Source organism: Cyphomyrmex costatus, unplaced genomic scaffold, assembly GCF_001594065.2.
Source record: "Cyphomyrmex costatus isolate MS0001 unplaced genomic scaffold, Ccosl1.0 scaffold43, whole genome shotgun sequence".
Lineage (NCBI taxonomy): Eukaryota > Metazoa > Arthropoda > Insecta > Hymenoptera > Formicidae > Cyphomyrmex > Cyphomyrmex costatus.
The window spans coordinates 128592-144186 of record NW_017278534.1 but is presented as its reverse complement, the minus strand read 5'-3'; the positions used below and the strand labels follow the sequence as shown (position 1 = coordinate 144186).

The window sequence follows — 15595 nt, the reverse complement described above, 5'->3', positions numbered from 1 at the left end:
TATATATATATAATATTTTTTATTTTTATATAGGTAGAATACATACTCGTAAAATTTGATGATGACGCAAAAACTGCAAAGCTTAGTTTAAGAGCTATGGATATATTAAAAATTTTAAATGAAAAAGAAAATGAAGATCCAGAGTAAGTCTAAGTTATATATATTGATATTATAATAATTAATTTGGGTAAACTTCCGAAAATCGCAACTATCTCTGATTTCGATGAAAGTAAAAAGTTTCATTTCAGGTTAAAGTGAAAGCTCTTCAAGGAATTTTTGATGACTCGTAAAAAACCATTTTTTTAAATAGTAAAGTGAATAATAAAAAAAATGTTTATATTAATGATGAAATTATCAATTTTAATGATCTCAAAGTAGGTAATTACAAAATGTTTTGACATTTTTTTAGCTGCAATGTTGCTAACAATCTTTGTTAAGACTCAGATAGTGATAATAAACTGAGGGAAATCGAAAAATATATTGAAAAATTTATCTATTTATACCAGAAGGTTTGCGGGTTAGGGAAAATCTTAAAATTTTATCTGGAAATCAGGGAAGTCAGGGGATTTTAGGATAAAAAATTTTAACAACCCTGGAGAGATTCACCTCTAGACAAGAGGTGAAGTGAGATAGATCTCATTTGCGTGGAAAATCATGCGTCCCTAGGCAGGGAAGAGGTGGAATAGAAAGTCATGCCCTGAGGCGAGAGCGGGGGGAGGGGAGACGAAGTGGAAATCGCTTCATGTTATAAAATATATGTGTGGAGACAATAAAATAAAAAAAGTTTTCAATTAAAAAAATTATTCTAAAAAATAAAACTTGTATATATACAACATTTTTTGATATTTCAGATTTAGAGATATAACACAAAAAAATCAAAACCCGCGTTATGCTTTGATTTTAACGGAAAATAAAGTTTTTTTATAAATTTTTATCAAAATCAGAGATAGTCGGTTTTTGGAAGTGCACTCTTTAATTCTATATGTGCGTTTCATAATTATATGTAAATATTAGAATATATAAAATAAGCTTTAATATATGTACATTGTGTATAAGATATATTAAATAAACTTTAAAATATGAGCGCTCTCTTTTTTCGTTATTTGAAGTTCAAGACAATTTTAAGTAATTTTTATTTAATTTGAAATTTAAAAATTATGATTAAAAAAAATAAATTATAACAATATATGGTACATATATATAAAAATTTGCAATTAAAAAAAGTGGAAATTGTTGGCGAATTCGATGCACATGCACTGACTCTGCTTTGGTGCTGCCCTAAAATGGTGTAGAACCACTTTGGTGCTATGCCAAACTGCACTGTCAGAAACGTCAGTGCACCATTTCTTGAATTCGTTCAGTTCATTCGATCCGAATATAAATTCAGTACTACAATGGGTCAGTTTTTATTTACCGAATAAGATAATCTGAATACACTGATACAGTGCACATAAGCCGAATGTACGGCACTGAAAAAATTCGCACTCATTGTCAGTACGCACTAGTGCAGTCTGCAGAATTCGCTATGTAAAATATCATTCTATGCATTACACTTATTTATGAAACAGCGCGCTAGAATTTCGATGATGCGATAAAAAAGTAAAAGATTCAATATTTTTATTTCAAAATACAATATTCAATCGTTTATCTGAATCTTTTTTGAAGTCTTCAGCATATCAGGTTTACTGTAGCTATGTGTAAAAAACACGTTTCTTCTCATTTTTCTATAAAATTTGACGCGATAGAATATTTGTGCGAATTCGGATGCAGCCTATCAAAGATTATGAGAAATCACTTTTCCTTCTCGCAAAAATTTTTAATTTGTAAATTTTTGAATAATTTTCTTTTATTTAATCTTTAATATAAAAAGTCAAGTAGCCACAATTTTTAATTTAATAAAACCTCCCAATTACGAGCTCTTTATGTTCTATATTGTTTTATTTATAGACAAAAATTGATTTTATAAATACGAAATTATTGCAATGTTATTTCACAGTAATGTAAAATCACTTTGGAGACCAGAATACGGTGCTTATATGCTTGAAGGTACTCCAGGAAAACCATATGGAGGATTATTAGCTCACTTTAACGTTGTTGAAGCTAACATGCGTTATCGAAGACAAGAGGCAACAAAATTACTTCATCCTAACGAAATTTTAATGTCATTAACCGTTTTTCCTAGGTAATTATGAAAAGAAACCGTTGCTATAGTTTACATTTGGTACTTTTTAAATTAATTTTATTATTTATGTTGCAGAGTAGGAGCTCCTGATTTTACTGATCCTCCTACTCATCCTACACCCAATTCTGGTGCTTCTAGGAGTTTATTTTTTCCTGACGAAGCCATATATCCTGGTCATCCACGTTTCAAAACATTGACCAGGAATATTAGAGAACGTCGTGAAGAGAAAGTTGCTATAAACATTCCTAGTATGTAACAGTATTATGAATGACATTAGTTTCTTAATGTATTATATTTTGAGAATTAAATGTATTAACTTAAAGGTCGACAGGAGAGACTATGAAGATCTTTAGACAAATTTCTTTATGCTGAAATTACGACTAAAATATTGCATGAGTAGCATTTTAATTGCGATATTCAAAATAAAAAAAATCATTTAAAGACTAATACAGAGCTGCTTTTTTTAGGAAAAAGGCAAAATAAAAATTCATTCTGATATCTCACCCGATATGTACTATAATACAGTTGAAGTGCACATAATTTTGATTCAATCATTCGATGACACAACATTTCAAAGTCGGGACAGGGTTCACCTTTCATATATATGTTAGTGGTGTGCACGCAGGTTGTACACAGATATACGGGATCTACAATTTAACATCAGCTCTAAACGACAATTGAAAGGTTTTTTTGGCAATAGATACTTTTGGTGGTTTGTTACCGCCGAAGAGAAGCTACGAGCACGTGAAAATTTCTTAATTTCGCCGGGGATCAAACCCAAGTCACCCAGCATGGTAGACTCGCTCGCAGATAATTTTGTTCATTATTTTTTTATTGTATAACTACAAAGACATGCACAGCTAGATTTTACAAATAGATTCTTAAAAAATTATAATTTTATTTATTATAATTTTTTAAGAATTTGCAAAATCCTGCTCTTTACGCGCCTTCACAGTTTCATCAAAAAAGAAGCTAAAAAGGTCCTCATGACGCAATATTACTTTTAAGAGACAAAATATTAGATGAAAACATGTATCTATACTGCGAATAAGAAATAAATCATTCTCGCTCTTAGAAATATTATTTATTATAATGTTTTTAAGAGCGAAATTGCGAAATTTGGCTTTTTAGAAAGATTCGTAAAATTGTTTATAGCTTTGTAGAATAGTTCCGTAGCTTTTTAAAATATAAGCTAAAACTTTCATGAAAAATATTTCTTCTGCAAAACATGATAGAATTTGATAAAGTGCAGACATGTAGCTGCACTACAAGTGATATATAAATGAATTAAAGCTCGCCGCTCCTGTCGACCTTAATAAATAATATCTAATTAAATATGAGAATTCTTGTATTTGAGCAGATCTTAATATTTAAAAATAATATTTCTTGTGAATTTATTTATACATATATCTGACTTTAAATTGCACGCCGAAATCTTTTTTGGTCTTGTTATGAGTAGAATTAGAATAGTAATATCACTTTTTTAACAATTAATGATAAATGACATAATGGCTTAATTTTTGATTCAATTAAGCCATTATGTCATTTATCATTAATTGTTAAAAAAGTGATATTACCCATTGGTAATTTGGGCCTTATGTTGGTTGTTAATTTGCGAAACGTAATATAATGTCAATTAATAAAATAAAAATACATTAATTACAGATATAATATGAAATAACAAAAATGTATTAATTCAAATATTATATTTCAACCCTTACTCTGGTCATCATCAGTGATATAAAATTATATAATAAGTAATAAATAATATATAATGCTGTGATGATTCTTAAATTTATAGTCTTATTGTTGTCTTATAATTGATCTTGATAGCTGTTATCTTTCTACTATCGTGTCGTTGGTGAATTATATTTTGAATTACCTTCCGTCAATTATTTCAACTTTACATTAGAATCGAAAACGAGAATTAATGGGTACTACAAATGTCTAATGCAATATTTTCAATTCTGTGTACGCTTATACTGTAATCATGTGTAGATAATTTTGTGATTTGTATTACTATAATAAACGATTTATTAAAACCGTATAACGTGAATACACAATAAGTAAAAAGCAATGCTTATACCATTCAAAACTAGATTTTTAAATCATTTATGTAAATTTATATACCACGTTTGAGTCTCTCGAATTGCATGTTAAATTGACTTTTCAGACTTATGTATAGAACACAACTGAACTACCATAATAATATCACAACTTGATTAACAAGCAATTTAATAATTTTTTTATTTACTAATAAGTATCTTTTATTGGAATTAGTGTTAATGAGAGAGAATCTTAAAATCTGTAAAGAGTTGTGAAAAATATTATCTCAGCCAAGGTTTGAACTTGAATTAATTAATACTTTTATAAAAAAATTATTACAGTGACATTACTACTCTGATGCTGTTCATGATGGCATTTCAAGACCGAAAAAAATTTTGTCACGTAATTTGCAAAATCAGATATGTATATAAATTTACACAAGAAATATTTGGCACTAATATAAACCGCTTTGACCTATTATAAAAATATTTCATAATTAATTAGATTTATTGTCATCGATCTAAATTCTATTATATTGTTTAACAAATATATAATACACTATAACACATATATACATGTACTAAATATATATATAATATAAGTATTTAATAAAATTTTCGAATAATTTCCTACTCAATATAAATAGATCTTTCCAGTTTACAGAGATGAAAGTGTACCACTGTTATTCAAAGAAGACTTTACTAGCAAAGGAGATGATGGATCCTCTTCAAAAGCAGCTAAAGATAATTACATTTATATGGACGCAATGGGTTTTGGAATGGGATGTTGCTGTTTGCAACTTACCTTTCAGGCATGTAACATAGAAGAAGCAAGAACATTATACGATCAACTAACACCTTTATGTCCTATCATGGTTAGTGTTAAATAATACTACAGTCATTTAATCTTTTGTTTTCTTCATTTTTATTAAATATAATAGTGGCATATAGAGTGTTCTTTCATACGTACGTTACAGAAGATTTCTTTAACATTCGACAGTTGGCTTTAACCGCTGCCAGTCCATTTTATCGAGGCTATATAAGTGACGTTGATTGTCGTTGGAGTGTCATATCTTCGTCAGTAGACTGCAGAACAGAAGAAGAACGTGGATTAAAACCTCTTAAAGAAAACAAATTTAGAATCAGTAAGTCTAGGTACGATTCTATCGATTCGTACCTTAGCAAACAAGGTGAAAAATATAACGATGTCCCTTTAACATACGATGATGAGATATATAAACAGCTTTTGGATAATGGAATTGATCGTTTGCTTGCACAACATATAGCTCATTTGTTTATTAGAGATAGTGTTTCTTTATTTTCCGAAAAAGTCCATCAGAACGATTTGGAAGATACTGATCATTTCGAGGTGAGATTACAATTGAATCGGTTATTTCAGAAACTCCATAAATCAATTTTTATTATCGAAATTACTATAATAAAGGATTCAGAATCAGAGATACATAATTCTATACACAAAAATTCTATGTATAAAAATGTTTATTTCGTTCAAAATATTATAATAAGTATTAATATATTTTCAAAGTTAATTTTCTTTTTAATTTTAAAACTAAGATATTCACTTAATGTAAGAGATAATAAAACATTTTAAAATTATTTTTAATTATTTTTAGTGCTACAATTGTAAAAGCTATAACGTTTTTTTCAGTAGTTTAAAAGTAAGATTTTTTTATTTATAGTGGTTATGAAATAATCAATTTGATTCTAATGCAAGTTTTTTGATACTGTAATTGTTCTTATACCATAACTGTAATACTATTTCAGAATATACAATCTACAAACTGGCAAACTATGCGTTTTAAACCGCCACCTCCAAACTCATCTATTGGTTGGCGTGTAGAATTCCGTCCATGTGAAGTTCAGATTACAGACTTTGAAAATGCTGCGATAGTTTGTTTTACAGTACTATTAACAAGAGTCATTTTGAGTTACAAGCTAAATCTTTTAATCCCGATTAGCAAAGTTGACCAAAATATGGTTAGAGCGCAGAAAAGAAATGCAGTGAAAGTGGAGAAATTTTGGTTTCGTCATGATATTACTTCTGATATAAAATCTGATAATACTCAATCCGAATACACCGAGTTTACGATTAATGAAATTATTAATGGGAAGGTAAAGTTATCAGATAAAAGATACATAACAAAAATACTTTGCATGTGTTGAATACATTTCTTATCTTTTTTTAAAAAATATATTTGTATTTAAATGCTTAATTTATATATTTATACGTATATAGTTTTTCTATTTTCTATAAGAATTTAAGAATAAATGTTCTATAAGAATACATTTACTTTATAAATAATAAATTTCATTATCGTTTTGTATTTTCCAGAATGGCATTTTTCCTGGTCTTGTGCCACTTGTGAATTCGTATTTGGCTAATATGAATGTAGACGCTGATACACATTGTACTATTCAAAGATATTTAAAATTAATACAGAAACGCGCTTCTGGTGAGCTTTTAACAACTGCTGCTTGGCTGAGAAAAGAAGTCACTTCGCATCCTGAATACAAGTAAATAAATATTCTTTTTTCTTTGAACTATCAATATTGTTTTCTAAATACGATATAACTTTAATAAAATATATGTATAAATAGGCACGATGCTGTAATAACGCAGCGCATCAATTATGATTTACTAAGAAAAATCCATAGCATTGTTTCCAATGATATATCGTGTCCAGAATTACTCGGACAGTGTGTATCATCTAAAACTACTGATACTATACCTGCTGCTGTTGCTAAAGCAGAAAAGTGTTAACGATAACTATGTCGAAACATTTCAGGTAAATCATTAAATTTATACTTTTGTAATATTGTTACACATATTTAATGACGTTAACTTGTATATTTACATAAATACATTTCTACGTTAATATTTTTAAATAATAGGAAGAAATGAGAATAGCGTAAAATATAAAGTTTCATAATTTTATATTTGCAATTTTATATTCTCTTTGTTATACATTAATTTTATTGACTAAATAGAAATGTATATAATTATAAAAAAAATATTTATAATTTTTGTAATTTCTAACAAGTTAGAATGGAAACAGTATTGAGTATATGTATAGAACAAAATGTTAGTATTGTTATATAAAATGTTGTTACGTAACGATAAATTAACAAACCCACATTCCATATATTGTATTTGTGTTTAATTCGTTTGTATCATTCAAAACTATTGTATATTGAAAAATTTACTAATTAAATAATAAGTTTAATTGTATAAATATATTAATAACACAATGTATGTATGTAGTTAAAACTATTAAAAGTTTCATGATTTATTAACATAATTAATTTTGAATAATACGTTACTTTAAGATTCATCTATTTATTTACTAATTTTACATTGTCGATAGCAGTTAATATGCGAGTTACTTTTAATTTTTCCTCACAAATGATTTCTCTTCTCTTAGATCTTTGATAAAGTAAAGCGTATTACAAAATGTGATACACGTTATATTATTCAATATATTACATAGAAGCATTAATTAACAAAAATATGCGATATACGCTATTAAAATTTTATAAAAATGTAGTTTTAATTATTCACATAATTTTAGAAGTTTATTTTATCAAATTAGTCAGATTTATGATGAAGAATTATTTATATGGATTGTAACCTTCAAGAGTCTTCGATCTCTCGTCGCAGATCGAAAAATATTTATTTGATTCGCTGGTTCATAGAATCGAGGAAACGTTAATTTAGTAGAATGTTCGATTTTCATTCGAATTTATCTCTCGCGGATTAGTCTGTGCTTTTCATTTACTACTCTTTCTCGAACTGAGAGAGCACATACACGAAATTTAGTCACTCGCAAATCTAAATCGGTGATTGATCGCCGATTATGAAAAATATGTAAAATAAATGTATTAGTAAAATGCAAAATCATAATTGGTTTCATTAAATTGTGAAGTGTATTTTAAAAATGAAGAAAAAAGTGGAAAATATACTTCTTATTGCCCCTCTAAGATTAACATAGAAACAGATGGCTAATAAAACGCAAGCCAAGAGCGCTGTTACATTTTTTTCTCCGTGTACTTTCGATTGTGAAAATATGCAAGTACGCATTTCAGCGACAAGATCGTTCGAAAGTCGGAATAAGAAATATTGAATCGAACGATTTAGAAGCTTCATCTAAATAATCTAGCAAAATTCTGAATACGAGCATTACTTGCAAAAATTCAAGTGAATTTCTGTATTTAAAGCATGCACAATATGATCATCCACAGTTATCTTTATTATAAAAATAACTGTTTTCTAATAATTAAGTCTATATGAGCTAACGCATTTATTTGTACATAAATTATTGTGTTTAATTCCAAAGACTGAAATTTACATAATCATATCATGCAATAGATGTTTCAATCCTGTTCGATTATCCTCTTCGACGCATGATATACATACATGCTGTAGTGAAACAGAGTTACCTAAATTATTAATTCTCTATCCATAAGTCAGTAAGTCAATATAATATGAAACGTTGATAACATCATTGTAGTAATAAAAGGTCCAAAGGAAAATTTAAACTGTAAAATTATAAATAATAAATAAAAAGAACAAGCTCAAAGCGATTGGACCAACGGTTTCCGAGATATACTCACTTTAAAAATTGTTGATCTTCTGACAAATGTCGCTGTATCTTGCAAACCGTTGGTCCAATCGCTTTTCCACCTTACAGTTTTCGATAGAACTCGTCGAGTACTATAAGAAATGCAACTCAGAACTACTCGGTACTCTCAAAAAAATTTTCGAAGATTTCTACTATTTTTTTTAAACTTTATTATTCTTCAAAAATGTTTTTTATGTATCAAGAACTCTAGGTATTTTGTGAATACTTCTGTTAAGCTGATCAGAACTATGCTTGAATTTCGTTAAAAAGTTAGCACCCCATTTTTAAAAGTTATTAAAAAATGATTATTAAGCGCATATGTCATTAAAAATCATAGAGAACTCTCCGTATCGTCAAAAAGAAGCAGGAATTATCATCAGTACTATTGTATCTAAAAATTAATTTTTCAAAAATTTTCAATTGTTTTTTTATTATACGAAAATTTTTTTTATATATCAGGAACTCTAGGCAATCGCAAATTGAAGCTATTAAGCCGCTCAGAACTATTCCACCTCGAAATTCGATAAAAAGTTAGCACCCCATTTTTAAAAAATGTAAAAAAAATGTTTATTGAGCGGAACTCTTGTTATTAACTATAGGGAACTCTTCGTCTCGTCAAAAGGAAGTGGGAACTCTAATCAGAACTCCTGAGTGCTATAGTTGGGGTGCTAACTTAACATACCCCATGCAAACACATCTTTAATTCCTATAAAAAATCATATTAATCAATTATTTGTCATAAAAAAATTATAATTATGTTAGAATAAAAATCGGTATTGCAATGTGTATAGATTAGTATGATATAGATAAAGTTATTGAAATCTGATTAGTATCCTATATGATAAGAAATGATTTGTATCCCAATAAACTGATTAGCTCTATGAATAACTGATGACACTGCATCAGTAATTGATGAAATATCATCAGTTACTATATAGTCAAATAGTTTATTGGAACACTAATCAGTTCTGTTTGTAAAGAATTTTAAACATAAGATTAAAATAAGTTATTTTAAAAGCTAATTTAGGAAAGTAATTTAAATACAAATTTTACCAAACATATCTTGTCTACAATAAATAATAATATAAACCATTAAAATTAATTTCTTCAAAAATTTTTATTAATTTATATTTGTCTATAATAATAAATTTGTAAGTGTCTATCAAAACTCCTTTAATGCTCTCACAATTAGATATACAATTAAACAAAAGTTAAGTATTAAAAGATAAAATAATATTAGATACTGAGGGAGAATATTTAAAAATTTTTACCTTAAAATAATAGAAGCTAACAAAAATCGTTGAAAGAGTGATCCAGCTATTGAAATTTTTGAACTTTATTTCATTATTCCGCCATGGAGTGATGTACATTGAATAGTAAGTGACGTATATATGATAGCTCCACGTGGCAAAGACATACAGATAAGAGAAGTACAGCCTAAGTTGTCCAAGAGGATATTCAAATAAGCCCAAACAGCAGAACGAGCCAGTAAGAAATAACGGTGCCAGCGCTGATTGTAGCGTTTTTGTCAGTTTTCAGATTGTCGTCTAGTAATTTTGATTAATTTTGCCGCACCAGACACAAATGTGTTTTAATATTTGTTATAATAGTTTCAAAAATAATTTTTGTAGATCCTCTAGAAATGTGAGTTACGCTATAAAGTATCTATATTGAAGGATAAAGTGTGTATACGTTAAATACAAGTAGATATTGAGCGACAGAATAAATACACAGATGATCTAGATTAGATTGCTTTCTTCTTGTGGAATTTTTATTTGTACACGTATGTATTATTATAGAGAGTATTCTTAAAAGCGTATCATTAAATGACTATAAACGTAACTGTACTCTTGCAATATTTTATCTTTATATTAGAGATTTCAAGGTATTGAAGTATATCCTTGATCTGTGTAATCTAAAACCACAAAAATATTTACAAAATAAATCTACACTTAAATATTAACAAATATTTTGTGGTAAAACTATTACTGGGATCACGTATGTATGCTCTGTGGCCACATGCGTATGCATTTTACATATTAAATCTTTACTAAATGACTGAGTCTAAAATATACTAAAAAAAGTAGATTCGGAAAAGATTAGATAGATGACCCCTACGCAAGGTAGGTCGTATTATGTGCCACAAATAAAAATTACTTGAAAAAAAAAATTTTTTTTAATTACAATATAACAATTAATTTCTCATTATTTGTTGTTAATTAGAAATTATTAATTTGATAGGCTGAGGGGAGTGGAGCTCTACCTCAGACGCGATGTTTGCTATACAAATAGACATAACAAGTCCACAAATTAAGACATCTTACATGATTTTTTCAGTAGAAAAAATATATGAAAAGGTTTTTAGAATATTTTATTTATCAGGTATAAGAAAGATAATTAGGAGAAGTATGAATTTATTTTAATGTACTAAAGAAAAAATTATGATTTCTCATTTTTGCATAATTTAATAATATTATATAGGAAGTAAATGCTTTCGAATTCCTATAATACATGCTACTAATATAAAATGAAATAATAATTCCTTATATTTATAAATATAATTATAATTTTTAATTTATCTCTCAGTTGTATTCATATAAATTCGTCCTGTTTATCAAAATTTGATCTATATGAAATATAGCTATTCCACAATAAAGCAACTGACTGTACAACTAGTGTTTGATAATGTAAAGGTACCAGAGAAAAGTTCACAAGTTGTACCATAGGCCACAGCTGAAAAAAAAACAAACAAATAATATTCGATCATTAAAAGAATATTGACATACTATTTGTTACCTTGTAATTATTTATTAAAATATCACTATATTCATTGGCCAATTTAATTTTTAGTTTTTTGATGTCTTTCCCTTGGCAAATGCCAATAGTGATTAGTAAAACTGCTATAAATGTAGGTGCGAAGAACAATTGGTCACAAGCAACTTTCTTAATTGCAACAGAATAACCTTTAGAACCTAAGTATTTATCTAAAACCATGTACCACTTTGTTGTCGTTGGACCCTATATATAAGTTATTAATATTATTACTGTTCATATTACACTTATATTTGTTGCTACATCTTATGTAAAATTTTATATTACTTAAATTATAAATATTTTAAATTATTTCAAAATAATATGAAAGACTAAACAGCAACATATCAGATCTATATTTAAGTATCAATTAAATAATATATAACTAGGGTTTGGACGTTCGAGCATAATCATGTTAAGAACTGCTCCGCGCGTGAATGAATCAAATACTTGCTGAAGTGATATAGCAACATTTAGCTGGAGCATGACCTATTCAATCGCTAGCACAGATTTTTAGGTATAACGCATAGTGTATAAGAGAATCAACCAATCAGAATGCTTTCTTTTTTTCTATTTCACGGAAGAGAAACTTTGATTGGTTGATTCTTATGTGTTATGCATTACCTCACGAATATAATAGATATATTAGGTTTACAATTTTGCTTCCACCGTTTTCCTATTGACTGCTCAAAACTGACTGTTCCAAAATTGACTGCCAGTACTGAAAACCTATAGTGTTCGTGACGTAAACTATATAGATTTTCAGTCTGGCAGTCAATTTTGAAACATAGCCTTATATTTTCTGTACGCTGGATGCGGAAACGCTTACCGCGCGGTAAAATATGACGCGATAGCCAATAAGTTTATAGCTCCTAACATGTTCATAATGTATATATCTATAGTATGTAATCAAATCAGTCGAATGTGAAAAGAGTAATCGATTCATTCTCCATGCACACGCTCCGTGAACGTGCTTGAACATCCAGAGCCTATATCTAATATTTGTAATTACTTACACTAATGAACAAACCAATCCCCGCAAATTGTATTGTACGTTTAAAATCAATAGTTTTCGAATTATCTATGAAATTCTGTGCGATTTGATCACCAAGTCCCATTAATATTCCTAAAATATATTCAATTATTGTTAGTATAATTATAAAGATTTATATTTGTTATAAAAATAAACATATTAATTTACATAATATTTATACATATATTATATGTATATTATGCTATAGTCGTGATATGAATATATGGATGGAATGTGAGATTTAATTTGAGCGAGGAAAGAGTAAAGCTAGAGATGTAGGGACTTGTTCACATTTAGATAGAAAAGCAGAAACAGAAAAGCAGCAATTATAATTAAAGGCCTTGGCACATAGAAAAATTTAAAACGTAAGACTTAAGCAGTAAGCGAATTGAGGCTGGGTCCACAACCTTGCTTTAAGAGGCCGTAAGCCGTAAAGCCGTAAGAAATTGACCAATCATAGTTGAATGCGAGAAAAATAATTTTCTGTGATTGGTCAATTTCTTACGGCTTATGGCCTCTTAAAGCGAGATTGTGGACCCAGCCTGATCATCATAGTAGAGATCGTAAGACCATAACGTGTAAATCGCAGAAAATTCGTGTTGGATTCCTAAATTCCTTACTGCTTAAGTCTTAAGTTTTTTTATGTGCCAAAGCTTTAGGGAACCCACATACACCTTCCATAACAATAACCATAAGACGTATCGTAAGAATTAGCTCACAATCGAGAATTCTTTTGAACTCTTAATTCTGATTGGCTAATTCTTACAGTACTTCTTACTCTCTTACAGAAAGGTATGTGTAGGACCCCCCTAATTCGCATTAGTGGCTTAAAGCTATGGCACACAAAAAACTTAAGACAGTAAGCAGTAAGGAAATTAAGGGCTGAGCACAAGTACTGCCGTAACATTTTACGACAATTTAAGTTGTAGACGTAAATAACGCACAAGCTTTGACGTATCGGCGTATGACGTGTTTACGCACGCTATCGAAAGATATGTCAATAATGTACATAAACACGTCATACGCCGATATGCCAAAGCTTGTGCGTTATTTACGTCTACAACTTAAATTGTCGTAAAATATTACGGCAGTGCTTGTGCTCAGCCCTTACGTTGTGGATTTGCTACTACTTAAGTTATAGCCTCTACTGTGATTAGTCAATTCGCTTACTACTTACGGCTTAGGGTTTCTTAAAGCGAGATTGTGGACCTAGCCTTATAGCGTTTTCTCTTGGCTGCACCAGTGTAGGGTGGTTGCACCAGTTCATCTTTTTTCCTTTTCCCTTCTCCTGGAGAGAAAAGGAAGAAAGATAAACTAGTGCAAAAGTTCAGCTGAGTGTTGCACTGGTGCAGCCAAGAGAAAACGCTATTAGTTTACACCGAGCACTTGATACATAGATCAAGTAAAATGAAACAAATGTATATTTGTTTCATTTCAATTTATTACACCGTGTGTACTAGTTCAGACAGTGCAGGAACAAAAAACAGACTCAATATCATTGTATAAATACAAGGGTATGCTTATCCGGTGGACGAATTTAGAAAGCTTTTGTTGAGCAGCAGCCAGCTTACGTCACATCCGTGCAATCTCGGTTACACTCGAGGCTTGTTCTTTTTGCCTACACTGTGTGCACCAGTTCAGACAGTGCAATAAATTGAAGTGAAACAAACGTATATATGTTTCACTTCAACTTATTCAAAGACATAGATAATGGACTGCTCTTTATGCCTTTAAACTTATTGCACTGTGGGCACAGTGCAGAGAAAAAGAACAGGTCTTCGGATCACTTCGGCTGGCTAAAATATGGCTATACGCGACATAGTGGAAATTCTATTTTCTCGCGAAAACAGTCAGTTATTCACTACGTTTATCATACACGGCACGCTTTACGCCGAAGTTATAACATCGATTCACAAAGCAAGATCGCCAAAATTTTTTACAAGTTCTGTGCTTTCAAATAAAAACGCATCGATTAAGTATATCAAATTTGCAGTGCAATTCATATTCTATTACATTTTTAATAACTTATTTGAATGCAGATAAACACATTTTATATATATTTCGTACGTTATTTCTATTATGATCCAAGCTTAGCGCATGCTTGTATTATTTTATTTCATCACGATTATTTTATGATTATGAATTATATCTTAACCTTAAATATGTCACTTTTAACAATTACTAATTTAGTAGTCTTTTAGAATAACACTAGTGGCAATTTTTGTTTCTCAATCTTTTGTTTTTACATAAAAGACATATTTAGGTTGCGTTCCATTTAACGCTTACAACACTCGTAAAATCATTTTATTCTTGTTTATTAAATGTTAAACAAGGACAAACAATGTTTGCGAGCGTTGCGAGCATTAAATGAAACTCAGCTATAATATAAATATAATTTCATCAAAACACAAGATAAACCTAAAACAAACTGAAATGAACTTTTATCTAAAATATAGTAAATATAAATGTGTATGCGTGTACGTGCGCGCATTTTATTTTGCGTATCATGTATAATAAACTGTTAATTATCTATAATAAACTGTTAATTACCAGCCTGTACTGCTTGTGTGCCCATAGGAAATTTTCTTAACATTTTTTGATAAACTGTCTTTATGTTTTGCATATTTCTATGCGCTGCTCAATAATATTATTAATATTGTTGTGTATATTGATGTCAAATTTTAGATTAACTACGAAGAACACAAATTCAATTCTACCAAATATCACAACACACTTAAATCTGAAACTAAAGATTAGACAGAGCGGAGGTTCCTGTATGTATATATATAATACTTATGGCTGCGTTCAGAACTCAATAGTTTTGCAACCGTTTTATGATTGAGTACGAGAGAGATCCTCTAATAAGAGTCTGGTACTTTCTCTC

The 15595-nt window shown here is 29.2% G+C and overlaps 2 protein-coding genes across 2 annotated transcripts in view; one reads left to right on the top strand and one right to left on the bottom strand.

The window, feature by feature from the left end:
• The window catches only part of Gclc (glutamate--cysteine ligase), a 13177-nt gene extending 6101 nt beyond the window's left edge, over window positions 1-7076 (top strand). Inside the window, exons 3-10 of the mRNA XM_018544173.1 lie at window positions 34-143; window positions 1997-2182; window positions 2258-2430; window positions 4885-5102; window positions 5228-5596; window positions 6013-6360; window positions 6581-6762; window positions 6847-7076. Coding sequence (XP_018399675.1) covers window positions 34-143; window positions 1997-2182; window positions 2258-2430; window positions 4885-5102; window positions 5228-5596; window positions 6013-6360; window positions 6581-6762; window positions 6847-7009 — 1749 coding nt within the window. The 3' untranslated portion in view covers window positions 7010-7076. The remainder of the gene's footprint in view (window positions 1-33; window positions 144-1996; window positions 2183-2257; window positions 2431-4884; window positions 5103-5227; window positions 5597-6012; window positions 6361-6580; window positions 6763-6846) is intronic.
• A 4383-nt stretch (window positions 7077-11459) lies between these two features.
• Mpv17 (Mitochondrial inner membrane protein MPV17) lies at window positions 11460-15446 on the bottom strand. The gene is made up of 4 exons (XM_018544174.1): window positions 15262-15446; window positions 12695-12804; window positions 11664-11885; window positions 11460-11600 (listed from the first exon to the last, which is right to left on the bottom strand). The coding sequence occupies exons 1-4, from the start codon at window positions 15332-15334 to the stop codon at window positions 11460-11462; spliced, it is 546 nt and encodes a 181-aa protein (XP_018399676.1). The 5' UTR covers window positions 15335-15446.
• Between the last annotated feature and the right edge of the window lie 149 nt (window positions 15447-15595).